The sequence below is a fragment of the Euleptes europaea genome, chromosome 7, assembly GCF_029931775.1.
Source record: "Euleptes europaea isolate rEulEur1 chromosome 7, rEulEur1.hap1, whole genome shotgun sequence".
Classification (NCBI taxonomy): Eukaryota; Metazoa; Chordata; class Lepidosauria; order Squamata; family Sphaerodactylidae; genus Euleptes; species Euleptes europaea.
Genome location: NC_079318.1, coordinates 90634633 through 90650023, shown reverse-complemented (window position 1 = coordinate 90650023; position 15391 = coordinate 90634633). Strand labels below are relative to the sequence as shown.

The window sequence follows — 15391 nt, the reverse complement described above, 5'->3', positions numbered from 1 at the left end:
AGCTAGGCCATCAAGGAAACGAAATGGATGTTGGCTGTCTCCTTCCTGCAGACCAAACTGACAGCCGTCCTTCATTTGTTTCATTTGCAGTACTTCTATGCTGCCTTTCCACCCAAGGCAGCCAGTGCAAAACATGTGTCTGTAGAATGCTGAACAATATAATAAAAACATCTAGACAGACAAACAACGCAACCAGGGAGGAAGGCCAATTAAAGTTTACTAGGAGTACATCGAACGAAATAAAGTCTTCACCAGCAAGCAGAAAACAATGGCAGAGGAAGACAGACAAATTTCCCAGGGCAGGGAGTTCCAAAGTTTCACTGCCACAACCGAGAAGGCCCTTTCTTAGGTTGCCACTAGTCTTGCTTTTATGTGGCATTTTGTCCCATGTCTGTGCTCTCGGTGGCTGGGTAGCAGCAGAGGCTACTGAGGGGCGGGGGGATTCTTTGCCCCACCTCATTTCATCCTTGCGCTTTCTGCTTGCAAAAATGAGGCATCTTCATCAGTCGGGTTCTTCTTCTTTTCTAGTTCCCACCATTTTCCTGAGCAAGAAACCCAAAGAGAGGGAGGTGGATTCCAAGAGCCAAATGATCGACGGAATCAGCCGGCTCATCTGCTCCGCAAAGCAGCAGCAAACCATGCTGAAAGGTAACCCCTCGGTCTGGGCACTGAGGCCAGGGGCTTGGGTGGGAGGAGGAGGCCCTTCAGCCGGGTGCCGATGAATTAGGAAGAACTTTCTAACAGAGCGGTTCCTCAGTGGAACAGGCTTCCTCGGGAGTGGGTGAACTCTCCTTCCCTGAAGGCTTTTAAGCAGAGGCTAGATGGCCATCTGTCAGCAATGCTGATTCTATGACCTCAGGCAGATCATGAGAAGGAGGGCACCATGGCCATCTCCTGGGCATGGGGTAGGGGTCACTGGGGTTGTGGGAGGGGGAGGTAGTTGTGAATTTCCTGCCTTGTGCAGGGGATTGGACTAGATGACCCTGGTTGTTCCAACTCTAGGGGTGGGGAGAATGCAAGCAGTGTTTGCCCTTATAAACATGAGGTGGCCGGTGCAGTGGAGTGGGAGCTGAGGGCCAAGCAGAGCGAGATCGCGGGGGAAGCTTTGGCTGTGTAGAAAGCATCCTAGAACAGTTTTGGACCTACTGCTGTCTTCCCTGGGGAACATGGCTTTTGTGCGCTGCCTTTGAAACAAGGTCATTTGAGTCTTTGGAGCAAGCTAAGCTGGGTGTGAGAGAGCCAGCGTGGCGCAGTGGGTTAAGAGCGGGGTGACTCTGATCTGGAGAACCGGGTTCGATTCCCCACTCTCCCACATGAATCCTGCTGGGTGACCTTGGGCCAGTCACGGTTCTCACCGAACTCCCGCAGCCCAGGCGGAGGCAGGCAATGGCAAACCACCTCCGAATGTCTCTTGCCTTGAAAATCCTACAGGCAATGGCAAACCACCCCTAAAAATTTTGAAGAACTGGGCTTGAATGGCCACACCTCCACATGAAGCCTGCTGGGTGACCTTGGGCCAGTCACAGTTCTCTCCAAACTCTCTCTGAGTTCGACATGGCGTAGTGGTTAAGAGCAGTGGTTAGGAGCGGTGGACTCTAATCTGGAGAACCGGTTTGGTTTCCCCACTCCTACACATGAGGCCAGATGGGTGACCTTGGGCTAGTCACAGCTCTCTTAGAGCTCTCTCAGCCCCACCTACCTCACAGGGTGTCTGTTGTGGGGAGGGGAAGGGAAGGTGATTGTAAGCTGGTTTGATTCTTCCTTAAGTGGTGGAGAAAGTCGGCATATAAAAACCTACTCTTCTTCTTCTCTCTGCCCACGCAGAGGCAGGCAATGGCAAGCCACTTCCGAATGTCTCTTGACTTGAAAACCCTACGGGGTTGCCATAAGTCCGCTGTGACTTGACGGCCTGCACACACACACACATACAAGTTGGGTGTGAATGGCGTCCTTGGCTGGCAGGCTTCCTGTGCTGAAACGTCTTTCCGTTCCCTCCTAGTTTCCATCGACGGGGTGGAGTGGAGCGACATCAAGTTTTTCCAGCTCGCCGCCCAGTGGCCCACTCACGTGAAACACTTCCCCGTCGGACTGTTTGGCTCCAAGCCAGCCTGAGGGCAGCAAGGAGGCCGCCCCCTCCTGCATCCTCATCGCTCCGCCACAACATGGGCGCCGCCTCCACCCAAACAATCAGCCAAAACGACGCCGTCCTGTGGTCACTTCACCTGTGTCGCATTGCCGTATGTCGATCTGGTCTCCCCAGTGAGGGACCGGGCTCTGGTGCCAATAGAGATGCTATGTTTTTTGCCTCCATCCCAGGAGCCGCCACCGTCCACTTTCTCATGTTCGCTGCCACATCGTCTCTTTGGGTGTCCAGCCTCCACCTGTGTCGAGCAGATTGTGTCTTAGGAACAGACCCCGAAGGCTTGAAGTCTGCCGGTGGCGCCCACCACACAAACTCCCCCCCCCCCGCTGAGCTGGTGCATCCGTGTCTTCCTGAAGAATGTATTAGAGAATTTGTGGTCCACAAAGGAGTCTGCCTTCGAACACCGTCATTCTCGTTCTGTGTTACAGCTTCGCTGAGCCAAGGGAGCACGGCACCCGGCCCACTCTCTTCCTCTCTTCCTCACTGTTCTTCTCTTCAGATCCAGCCATTCCAAAAGCACAAACACTGCAGCCGTTTCGTTTCTCAGACTCTACGCCGGCTCGGCTTTTACGGGAGCGGGAAAGGCCTTTTCCCCTGTGCCGCCGCTGTTGGATCAAGAGTGCCAGGCCGGCGGAAGGAGCCTTTGCCGTTCGCGTGAGATTTCCCGCTCCTCGCCTGGAGGAGGAGAAGAAAAGGGGAAGATGTAGGACTTGAAGTGGACCTCTCTGGCAGAACTGCCTGTTTCACATTCTGCGCTTGTAGTGATCTTTTTGCGCAATACTTTCTAGACCGAGCAATCGGAACAACTGTTTCTTCCCCGCAAAATGTCATGTGAGGAGAGAGGGGCGCAGTATCCGTCCACCAGCCTCTTGCAGGCATTATGTAACTGAGGGGCATCGACTTCCCAGGACAGGCCCTGTTCCCTAGTGTGACGTTACGGGGGAGAATGTGGCGTGAGGGGAGAGGTTGTCCACTGCTTTGGGCGGGAGGATGATTTCCCTTGACAAGCGTGTTGTGTAACTTGTGTTTGGTGACGGCGTTGAGGGATGATCCCTGTGTGAGTTCCAAGCTGCGTCTTTGAAGTCTCAGACTTCCGTTTTTTGCCCCCTTCACTCTTGACTTGTGCTTTAGGGAGCCCTGTGTGTGGCGATTCCGTCCTCTGCAGGAATTGCCGTCTCTTTGTCACAGCCGTGTCTGAGGTGGGGATGGGGGGGGGAACCTTGCAGCCTGTCCCGTCTTTCCAGAATTTTTTTTTAAGCGGGTCTGTGTCGTGGCTTCTTTGGGGGAGCGGTACGTGCCATACTAAAAGTTACAGACCTTCCCAAACATTCCTTTTCCAAAGCGTCTGCTGTCAGACGGGGGTTGGGGGGGGGGAAGCATCCTTTGCCCTGAGAATTTCCCTGTTGAAGAAGTGACCTGAACATCCACTCGGGGTTTTGGGCCTTCAGCCTAGTGGTGGTCTGTTTGACAGTGAATGGCTGTGGTGTTTGGAAGCAGGTGGGTCAGAGGGGGGAGGCTGCTTCTCTGTAGCAAGCCTGCCCTTTGAGGGGGGTATTCGTGTGCTTGATGAGAGCTCTTTCCCCCAGATACTTTCTCTCCCCCCGGCCCGTGTCCAAGCATTGCTTCTTTTTCTAGCTCCTGCTTTGTTAAAACATGAGAGCAAAAATGCTCCCAGACGATGGCATGCCAGGAGACAGAAGGGTATCCCTGTGCCTCCTCGATCTTCCAAACTTTTGCCATCAGATGCACACGGTGCTCCTGATCAGGAGGGCATGCCAAGATCTTTCCTGCCCTAAACCTGTTTCTGACCAGCAATAAGCAAACCCCAGCCTTCAATGGGGCATGGGGAAGTCTTCATCAATGTACTTTTTGACATCATGATGTTGGTCCACTTCAGTGGCCAATGGAGCAGCTCTGGACCACAAAGCTTAAAACTGCTAGATGCTCTGTGCAGCCAGGAGGGGCTTTGACAGGAAACGGCACGCGTCCCACAGTCGCTTTTCTGGCCATTCTATTTCTGTACCTCCTTGTCTTTTCCGAGGTCCCAAAATGTGATTCTACATGGCTGGGACTGAGCCCTGCATACCTGAAAGTGACTTTGTTGGTTTCTGAGCTGTTAGGGCAGAAGGGGAAGGCACTGTAGGCTTTGTGGTCAGGAGGCAGAAAGGAGAATGATTGATTGCTCTTGGGCAATGCTGTCTGCTCCCTAGACTGAAAGAGGAGAATCTCTGTCCCTTTCCTTCAAACCCTTTCTCCCCCAAGTCCACATCCTTCAGACCAGACCTTACCGTGGGCTGTTTGTTTTGACCCAGAGACCCGTATCAGCGTCTCCCATTCGTTTTATGGCTGGTAGGCATTTTTCCTAGGCGAGGGGTCTTGGTTGGCAGTAGACTCGGTTGTCGATTTCTTTTATGAAAATTCCCTTCCTCTGGTTTGCGCTGCCGGAGTTGAAGCGGCAAGGGCCCAGCTTTGCCTGTCAAGCCCTCAGCTTCCCCCTGGATCCCAGCTGACGTTCTCAAACCCTCAATGTGTAATTGACCTTGCGCCATTGACATGGTGCAGCTTCTCCCTGAACCACCAATCCTTTGAGGAGGGTGTATCGGATGTCTTCTGCCTTGATTGATATCCCCTGCCTCTCTCCGGCCCTTCCCCATGTTTGCATATTGGAAAAATCCACCCTACAACATTCTAGTATGTGATTCGTGCCCTAGGGGTTTGGGGTAGCTGCTTCCTGTGCATGGAAACTGTGTGTGCGTGCGCGTGTCTCTCCCTCTAGAGCAGGGGGTACTTAAATAAGCACAACTCTGAATATTCTTCCCCCATCTGCTCTTCGCAATATTGTCTTTGCGTTAATTGGTTCGCTGCATAGATTCTTCTTCCCCTCGATATAAACAAATGCTATTCCTAACCCAGCTGTTTCAGAGCATTGGTTGGGAGCAAACCCTCCACAATGGCTGTCTGTCATTGGGGGGACAGACATTCCAAAGCCTGCAGTGAAGCTGATTCCTCTCCTGCTATGCTGCACATACAGCACCCAGGATTCCTTGGTGCTCTGGCGGGTGGGGGGGGGGGATGTGTGCGTTGTCCTCAGGCCCTCTTCTTTTCAATTTCCGAATTAGTTTCCCTGCTAGGCTCTTATTTTGAGTCGATCCCTTTCCTTCAAGCCTGCACGAGTCGAGATCCACCCTAAACCCAGTGCTGCCCACCAGCTCCATCTAACCAAAAAAACTACAACGCTAGGCTGTTATAATGCCGTGTACTATATTCATTAAGAATTTCTGTCAAACGTGACAGTAATATTGTCGAAGGCTTTCACGGTCAGAGTTCATTGGTTCTTGTAGGTTATCCGGGCTGTCTAAGTGTGGTCTTGGTATTTTCTTTCCTGAGGAAAGAAAATACCAAGACCACGGTTACACAGCCCGGATAATCTACAAGAACCAGTGACAGTAATACATAGAAATGAAAGTGTTCATTCAGTATTTTATGTGCAATAGCACAGAACCCAACCCTCCTACGGAGGTAAAGGCAAACCCAAGTATTCAACAGGTAAGGAGGAAGAAATATTACTTGGTTCTTTAAGATACAGACTCATTGACTTACCTGTTGAACTCTTGGGTTTGCCTTTACCTCAGTAGGAGGGTTGGGTTATGTGCTATTGCATATAAAATATTGAATGAACACTTTAGTTTCTATGTATTACTGTCATGTTTGATAGAAATTCTTAGTGAATATAGTACACGATATTATAACAGCCTAGCATTGTAGTTTTTTGGTTATATTAACAGTTTGAACAACACTGATTTTGCTTGTTTTGGTCACCAGCTCCGCGTAGCAGCCCATCTGAAGCCTGATAAGCCTCAATATGGGTTTTTTCCCTTTTGCTGCTTCTTTCTTGGGAATGCAAAAACGGGGGCCGTCAAGCTACGATCCATGCCTGGCACTTCAGGTCACGAGCCAAGCAAGTTGGCTGGAGGAGGTGGCCCAAGGGGGCGGGGTGGAGTTTGGCGTGAATAGCCAGCAACCAGTCAGCTTTTCTTTCACCGAGGCTTAGGGTCTCTCCAGCACCCCTGGGTCTCTTTTGCCCTTGGCCTGGCTGCGTCGTCACCCTCCTGCAGAAGAACGCACAACCCCCCCCACACACGTTTTGTGTCCATTTTGTTGAACCAGTGCAAGGCTGTCTCACGTGTCAGCTGTGCTGTGCGCATGGGTGTTCGTCTCTGTGGCCCGGCTGTTTAGATTCCTGCTTTTGCAAAGGGCACAGGCTGTGCTCTCGCTCATAGCTGGACTTGAGAATCCTGCTTTGCCTTCATGGTTTGTGAAGCCGCTCGTGAGTCCAGTGTTCTCATCCTCCTTTCGTATTCTTTTTAGGTTTGCCACCCTCAGCCCCCCCCCCACTCCGCCGCTCGCAAGGGAGACGCGTCTTTATAACAAAATAACAACTGCCCAAAGAGCTTTGACTCTGAAAGCCTGCAGCTGTTTGCTTTGGGCCCTGTGCGGGCCCGCATGAATGCCCTCCCTGTACCAAACCCTCAGGGCCCGGTCCCACAGAATGGCACGCTCCCTCGCGTCATGTTATTGAAACTGCAAAGGTCTTGGCACCAAAAACGCCTTCCCTTGCTGCTATCGCACCCCTCTGGAGGCGGAGGGCCCAGCCGGAGTCAGCTGTGCCTTTCCTCCGGGAAAGAAGGAAGGCTTGCGATACTCGATCCGTGTCTGTCCCATTCCAGTTGATGCTTCGTGTCTAGCAGACGGAGGCTCGGGCTTCAGGTCACCTCTGTGCAGGATGTGGTCTGGAGTAGAGGTCAGCGGTTTGACCTGCCTTCCAACCACTCCGTGAGCCCCTGAAGCCCAGGCCGCGTTTCCCATGTCTCTATGCCTGCCACATGAAAGATCCTACCAAAGAGGAAAATGATGCCCGTGGGGGACAGCTCTGTGGGAGACGCCCCCCGAGGACTCCACAAGGTCTTTGCCCATTGCTTTTGCACATCCCGAGCACACCCTGCCTCACGACTAGTTTTCTGACGTCTTGACTGTTACAGTAAGTGGGTCCAGCCCAGGGCCATCGTGTCTCCTGTTTTGCTGTGTGGATTTTGCACATTCTGGAACGTTTTTCACCAAATTCAGATTATCTGGATTTTTCATGTGCTCTTTCTGTGTGTGTGTCAGCCACTATACATAAATATGAGTTTTGTATATAATCTCATTTTTTTTGTAACTGTGTTTAAAAACAACAACTTTTTTTTGATTTGGATTGCAGGCCCAAAACTCCTAACAGGTCACATTCAGAATCTCTGTCTGGGTTGGTTTTGGAGCCTTGTTGGTATTTGACACTTTTTCCCCCTTGGGGTCTGTTGTCCCCATCCCCCTATTTTTCGAGTTTTACATTAAATAAACGGTGTCTTTTCTTAACACTTCCCATTCTCAAGCTTGGTCACTTTGTAAATTAATTTTCCTCCAAGCCCAGACGGGGACAGTGTGGTGGGGAGGGTGGTTTGGCAGCAAAGAACTGGTGTCCCTGCAGTATCTAAAGCAGAGAACAATGATGTCCACTTTGTAACAGGAGTGGAGGGGATAAATTTGGAATTTGCTGTGCCCTTTTCTTAAATACAGTAAACTTTGCATTTTGCAAGTAACAACACAGAAAACTCCACTTAAAAATAAAGCTGATATTCACAGAAGCCGGTAAATGTTCAGAAGTGGCAAGAAGATTACACTTCTGGGCAGCAGTGTGTGTGAACAAGATATTGGGGTACGAATGGACCGTAAGTTAAATATGAGCAGCCAGTGTGATGCAGTGGCAAAAAAGGCTAATGCTGTCTTGGGGTGTATCAACAGCGGCATAACATTCAAATCACAAGATGTCATAGTTCCGCTGTACACCGCATTGGTCAGGCCGCACCTAGAGTATTGTGTGCAGTTCTGGAGGCCTCGCTTCAAAAAGGATGTGGGCAGAATCGAGCAGGTGGCAGAGGATGATCAGGGGCCTGGAGACCAAACTCCTATGAGGAAAGGCTGAGGGAGTTGAGAATGTTCAGTCCAGAGAAGAGATTGAGGGGGGATGTGATTGCACTCTTGAAGTATTTGAAGGGCTGTCAGAGGAGGGCAGGGAGCTCTTCCTGTTGGCAGCAGAGGATAGGACGAGCAATAATAGGTTTAAATTGCGGGAGGAAAGGTCAGGTTGGATATTAGGAAAAATTTTTTTACAGTAAGCGTTTTTCAACAGTGGAATTGGCTACCTAGGGAGGTGGTGAGCTCCCCCTCATTGGCAGTTTTTAAGCAGAGGCTGGACAAGCTCTTTTCAGGGATGCTGTAGGCTGATCCTGCATTGAGCGGGGGGTTGGACTAGATGGCCTGTATGGCCCCTTCCAACTATGATTATGGATGTCTTCTGGGCCTGAACCTCTCTAAGAAAATGTTGGATTCTGCCTGCGGAAGTCAAGCAAACTAGGGGTAAGGGTACTTTAAACAAGGGTTGCTGGGCCACAGCTAATAGCTTTGCCAAGACTAAATGTTCCACCAAATTTCATTTTTTTAAATTGTTGAAAGGTTTTCTGGATGCACGCTCTCCCAAGCAGCACGCAATAAAGATAACAGATCTCACACATAGTAAAACAGCCATAAAGAGAACCATTAATATTTGAAGCAACAATAAACCATGTAGCAATAAATCTTATCAGTAGCAGCTGTACGATAAGAGAGATCTTACCATCCAGCCACGTGGAGTCAGCCGGACCTATTTCCAGATCAGTGTTCCTAGAATTGCATTCTCAGTCAACAAAAACTATATGAGTTTTAATCTAGTAACTGACTGAATCTGCATGTTGAACCAGAAAGGAAGTACTACTGGAGGGGGGAAATACTTTCTTTGGCTTTAGATGATACATGTAGAATGTCATAGCGGGTGTTTCAGAAAAGAGGGAATGCCTCTTCTATGACCACCCTTGTTCTATATTGCAAGTTACTTTTGTGAGAAAACGTTTAACCCCATCCCATGAATGTATGGGAATAATTTAAGTGAAAGGGGTGTGTGTAGACACAGCCTGAATCCTGGTATCTGTGACATGCCCAAGGAGCCCAGAGCAGAGAGTCAAGCTGCAGCAGTGTAAAAGACAGAGCTGGAATGGCCGAGGGAGATCTGGGTCCAGGTTCCACACTGTACCAAAAAGGAGCTCATTCAGATGTTTCCCAAGTTACACTGTACCAAAGAGGAGAAGAGTTGGTTTTTATATGCCGACTTTTCTCTACCACTTAAGGGAGACTCAAACCAGCTTACAATCACCTTCCCTTCTCCTCCCCACAACAGACACCCTGTGAGGTAGGTGGGGCTGAGAGAGCTAACAGAGCTGTAAGTTGCCCAAGGTCACCCAGCTGGCTTCATATGGAGGAGTGGGGAAACCAACCCAGTTCACCAGATTAGCCTCCGCCGCTCATGTGGAGGAGTGGGGAATCAAACTCAGTTCTCCAGATCAGAGTCCACCGCTCCAAACCACCGTTTTTAACCACGACACCATGCTGGCTCCACGTTGGCTTTTACATTTGTGTATGTGCAGGCATAGCACCCTCCAACAGCCCAGCTTAGCGGAGCTAGTCAGATCTTGGAAGCTAAGCATGGTTAGCTGTGGCTATTCCTTGAATGGGAAACCACCAAGGAAGTCCAGGGTCGCCACGCAGAGGTTTTCCTCTCGTATTGAAGGCTCCATGAGCCAACTCACTTTATGACATGATGGCATGTTATTCATTCATATGCAGGCATGAGTCTTGCTGAAACTAGGGCTTTGCTGTGGAGGAAACCAGCCCGAGATCGACCTGGAGCCCAGAAGCAATGGGTTTTGAAATGAAGAGACCCAGTTCTATGAGGGCTTGCTTTGCTTATGGTCCAGGGAACTTGGTGGTTTGGTGGTTTCCAAGTAAACAGGCTCACACTTTGGGGGCTTCTTTAGCATTCAGGCATATATGCACAAAGTATGTGGGGAAAGCATGGGGTGTAGGAGCCAGGAATCCTAGTGACCAGCTCCTACTTTTCTTCACCACCTCTCCCTCCCGCAGTAGGGTTGCCAACCTCCAGGTACTACCCAAAAAATAGTCACAACTTAATATAAATGCAAATTCCTTGTTACAAAAATTGTCAACACACCCCTATAAACTATACAATCCACCAACTAGTGTACACATACAAAGTATCAAAAAGGTACAAGATCTTTCTTATATCAGATAAGTATAATAAATATTTTGTTTTTACTCCAGCTAACAATATTGTCTATAAAAGACTAATCATATATGAATTCTTGTTTCCGATGCCAGGTAGAAGAGGAAGATGGCCATTTCTTTCTTCTTCAGTTCCTCTTCAGACTCTATTTGCCAATAAATAACATTTACTTCCACCTGACTATTAAAAGCACTCTTCTTTTATTACATATATTTGAATAAATTTCCTTAAGTTTACCAGTTGGTATATTCCTTCATTTTTACATAAGTTCTTTCCTTTATTCAAAAGCTCCCCATGGGTAGTTCAAAAACCTATAACCAAAATAAATCCTTTTACATTATACAACCTACACTATAATTAGGATAGTATATATTATTATTTAGTATTTTACTCACGAATTCTCTGCTCCTTCAGGCTAGTCAGGTTCCATAGATTCCTCTTTGGGATATCAGATAAAATGCTATCCTATCTGTTTGTTTTTTTAATCCTCAACATTAAATTGCCTACAGTTTTGATGTTATTCTTCACAGTTTCTTAAAGCTACGTATTCAATTTCCTATATAACAAGATAGATTGTTTTCCATATTCAAGCCCCTATGGGTAATAGTTTGAAACAGGTGGATATAAGCTTCTTTTTGTTTAAGAATTCTTTCCACGTCTACTCTATCATAGATTTTACTTTTTAAATGCCATACAACAAAATATCTGAGATCATTCTCCGAATGTTTGTAGTGGAGCATTTTGTGAACTACAAACATTTGGAGAATGATCTCAGATATTTTGTTTCTGATATAAGAAAGATCTTGTACCTTTTTGATACTTTGTATGTGTACACTAGTTGGTGGATTGTATAGTTTATAGGGGTGTGTTGACAATTTTTGTAACAGAATTTGCATCTATGTTAAGTTGTGACTGTATTTTTTGGGTTGTAACCAACATTTGTACAGCAGTGTCTATTTTTTGCTAAACCTCCAGGTACTAGCTGGAGATCTGCTATTACAACTGATCTCCAGCCGATAGAGATCAGTTCCCCTGGAGGAAATGGCCGCTATGGCGATTGGACTCTATGGTATTGAAGCCCCTTCCCAAACCCCACCCTCCTCAGGCTCTGCCCCCAAAACCTCCCGCTGGTGGTGAAGAGGGACCTGGCAACCCTACTCCCTGGTAAAAGCTGGGCATCCTATTTTCTGCTGCCTCCTGTTTGGAGTGAGTAACAACAGGGATGAACTCCAAAGTTGCAAAGCAGTGAGCAAGCGTTTGAGATCTCTTGGGCTAGATGTCAAGAAATAAAGAGGGGGGTTGGGTTTGCCAACTCTGGGTTGGGAAATTCCTGGAGATTTTTGGGGTAGAGCCTGGTAAGGGAGGGGTTTGGGGAGGGGAGGGCCTTCGATGCCATAGAGTCCAATTGCCAAAGTGGCCATTTTTCTCCAGGGGAACTGATCTCTATCGGCTGGAGATCCGTGGTAACAGCAGATCTCCAGCTAGCACCTGGAGGTTGGCAACCCTACCCATCGCTGCTTCTCTTTTTGTGTCAAACAAAAATTGAACCTTGCAATTTCCCCCTCGCCCTTCCTCCCCCACCACCCGCAACACAAACTAACGGCCCGATCCTATGCACGTGTGTGTGTGTTAAGTGCCGTCAAGTCGCTTCCGACTCACGGCGCCCCTATGAATGAAAGTCCTCCAAAATGTCCTATCTTTGACAGCCTTGCTCAGATCTTGCAAATTGAAGGCTGTGGCTTCCTTCATAGAGTCCATTCAGATCTCTTGTTGGGTCTTCCTCTTTTCCTGCTGCCCTCATCTTTTCCTAGCATGATTGTCTTTTCCAGTGACTCTTGTCGTCTCATGATGTGACCAAAATACGACAGCCTCAGTTTAGTCATTTTCGCTTCTAGGATCAGTTCAGGCTTGATTTAATCTAGAACCCACTGATTTGTTTTTTTTTTGGGCAGTCCACGGAATCCGTAACCCTCTCCAACACCACCTTTCAAAGGAATCTATTTTCTTCCTATCAGCTTTCTTCACTGTCCATGCTATGCATAAGGTTTGCAAAGAATGACATCCTTGGGTTGCAAAGACACGCACGCCTTAGTAACTTCCGCATTAAAACTACAGCCCCGATCCCACGCACGCGTTCCACCCGGGAGAAAGACGCCCCCTCCGAGCGCAAGCCGGCTCATGTGCGCCTGCGCGGCGGAGCCCTCACTCCCCTTTAAGAACCTCCGCCTGCTCGCTCCCCCGCCCCGCGCGCCGTGCCGTGGCTATCTGCCCTCCGACCGTAAACCCTCTGCCCCCCCGCCCTCCCCTTTAAGGCGGTTGTTTTGGGGCGGAGCCGCGCGGGTGCCGGTGCCGCAGTGCTCGCCGGGAAGGATGAGGCCGCCGGCGGCTGGAGGAAGGCGAGGAGCGCTGGCGGGCGGCGGCGGCAGGAGGCCGTGAGGAGAGCGGCGGCGGGGCGAGCAGGTAATGAAGGGGAGGGGGTAAGAGAGGAGTCCCCCCCCTCCTCACTGTGGGGTTGGGGGAGGGGCTGGCGAAAGGGGGGAGGGGATACTGGAGGCCCCCCCCCGAGAGAGAGCGGGAAGGCAAAAGAAGCCCCCCCCCCCATGCACGCACCTGAAAAGGGGGTGGGAAGAGTTTTTTTGTCACCGGGGCAACAATAAATTGGGGGGGGGGGAAACGACTCCCCGCGAACAGGAGACTAGAGTAGATGGACACACCTGTGTGCATTTCAGAAATGACCCCCCCAGATGATGAGAGGGGGGCATCTTGGCCATCTTCTGGGCATGGAGTAGGGGTCACTGGGGGTGTGTGTGTGTGGGTGTGGGAGATAGTTGTGAATGTCCTGCATTATGCAAGGGGTTGGACTAGATGACCCTGGCGGTCCCTTCTGACTCTGTGATGCTGTGAATGCACCCACAGACAAATGAGGACTTGGGGGGGGAGGGGTTGGGGGGCTTCTAGAGGCCGCCTCCGAATAGAGTACGGTGTGGATAAAGCGCCCCCCCCCCAGCTCATGAACTCTGGCAAGGGTTCCTTAAATAGAAGAAAGGGGTATTGGGCCAGCAGGTAGTGAGTGGGGGGTCTTTAAAGGAAGAGGAATTGGGGGGGGGGTTGCTGGAGCTTTCTCCAAAAAAGATGGGGCGATATATTAGAACAGGATTCAACCCCCCCCCCCCCCCGCCAATCCAGAATAATGAGAACTCTGGTAGGGGCTGGTTGAGATTTCCCAACAGAGGTTACTGGAGTCTTCTATTTCAGAAAAGGAGGGATGTGTTAATTAGAAGCACCCCTGCACTCTTCAGAGGGGTTTTCCCACACAGGAAAATGAGAGGTGGGTGAATTGAACACATGAAGCTGCCTTATACTGAATCAGACCCTCAGTCCATCAAAGTCAGTATTGTCTACTCAGACCGGGAGCGGCTCCCCAGGGTCTCAGGCAGAAGGTCTTTCACATCACCTACTTGCCTGGTCCCTTTAACTGGAGATGCCGGGGATTGAACCTGGGACCTTCTGCATGCCAAGCAGAGGCTCTACCATTAAGCTAGTTAAATTTGAAGCTTCCTCCGAAAAGGAGGGATGTTAAGTAGAGGGGACCCCCTCCCCAGTGCCAAAAGAGATCCTCCGCAGCAAAATGAAGGCGAGTTTCCTTCCTCAAGCAGGGGAGGAGTTCCCTTCCTCAAGCAGCTAAAGCTCAGGAAAGGGGCAGGGGTATTAGAGACCTTGTAAAATTTAGTCAAAAGAAGGCCTCTGTTCGTAATTGAGAAGCAGGGCCTGGATGAGTCCTAAGTTGTGAGGGAGAGTTAAATATAGCATTCTCCTAAAAGTGGAGAAGGGGATTCAGGAAAGGATAATCCTCTCCAGCTCAAGAGGGGCTGGGGAAAGGCCCTCCAAAATGTAGGGTTTGTGTAGTGTAAGTCTTTTAGGAAAGAAGGGAGCCGTGTTCCTCCCAAGCAAAAGATGAGCGGCAGGTAAAGGATGATTTCCTCTTTCCCCAAAGGGGAGGTGAGCTAGAAAGCATCTCCCCAAGAATCAAAGGGTGGGAGGAGACATGATCTAAGGGTTTCTTCCACCACAAGCAAGTGAGTGCAGATTAGAGAATCCCCATTCAAAAGGTTGGGTCGAGATCAGCACCCCCCCCCCAGCATTAGGGCCTCCCCAGTGCTAAAATCCTAGCTGAGGCCTTTCATTCCTCAACACCTTCAAAAAGGGGGGGGGAGGAATCCCCCACTGGCAGGAGGGGCCCAGGGTAAGTCAAGGGGAAGAGTAAAGTGTAATTGAGGGCTCTTTGGAGCAGAAGGGGTGGGTGCCCCCCACCTGGAACGTGGGGGGAGACTGCAGGCCCTCCCCAAGAAAGAAGTAGTAATGGATGGGAGCAGAATCTGAGAAAAACAAGAAAGGGGCAAAGCAGGAAGACTCTGTTTATCTCCCCTCCCAATCATCAAAAGTCATTGAAAGAGGATGTTGCTCTCCTAAAAAGCAAGGAGGCATCCTAAGGATACGACTGGCAAATCTGTGACATTCCTAAGGCATTTGGAAGGGGGAGAGAGAGATGCAGAGGAGAGTAGCGCCAGTCTGAAGAGAGGTTTCAAAGTCAAAAGGAGAGCCGGTGAAGGAAACACCCCCAATCCTGAACAAGAGAAGGAAAGAACAGCTGCAGTGGGGTGGAGGAAGTGAGGATTCCTCTTTGAACATCAGAGGGTGAAGGGGAGGGGGGAAACCTCTCCAAAAAAAATCGCAGGCAAAGGGATCTGTGAATGAGTGTAGGATCAGCCTTCCAGGGGAGAAGTGAATAGGTGCTGGAGAATGCTGGGAGGCTGAAAGACCCCCCCCCCCAAAAAAAAAGTTCCCTTCAAATCCAAAGGAGGCAAGGCTAAATGAAAGGGGAGTGGTGTTGCTTCGTAGGCTAGAAATTCGGGGCAGAGGATGCTTGGTGTAGAGCACTCAGGCACCCTGCCTGCATCTTATGCTTGATTTGGGGGCGGGGTTCTTTATAATTCTGTCTACAGGCCTTGGACCTGGGGAGGGGGGGTCTGGTCTAACTTCAC

The 15391-nt window shown here is 49.8% G+C and overlaps 1 protein-coding gene across 2 annotated transcripts in view; it reads left to right on the top strand.

The window, feature by feature from the left end:
• PACS1 (phosphofurin acidic cluster sorting protein 1) overlaps nt 1-2133 on the top strand; it is a 119065-nt gene extending 116932 nt beyond the window's left edge. The window contains exons 23-24 of one of the 2 annotated variants that reach the window (XM_056852403.1): nt 529-648; nt 2000-2133. In XM_056852403.1, coding sequence (XP_056708381.1) covers nt 529-648; nt 2000-2112 — 233 coding nt within the window. In that variant the 3' untranslated portion in view covers nt 2113-2133. The remainder of the gene's footprint in view (nt 1-528; nt 649-1999) is intronic. The other variant, XM_056852404.1, reaches the window with a different exon arrangement.
• Nucleotides 2134-15391: the final 13258 nt, after the last annotated feature.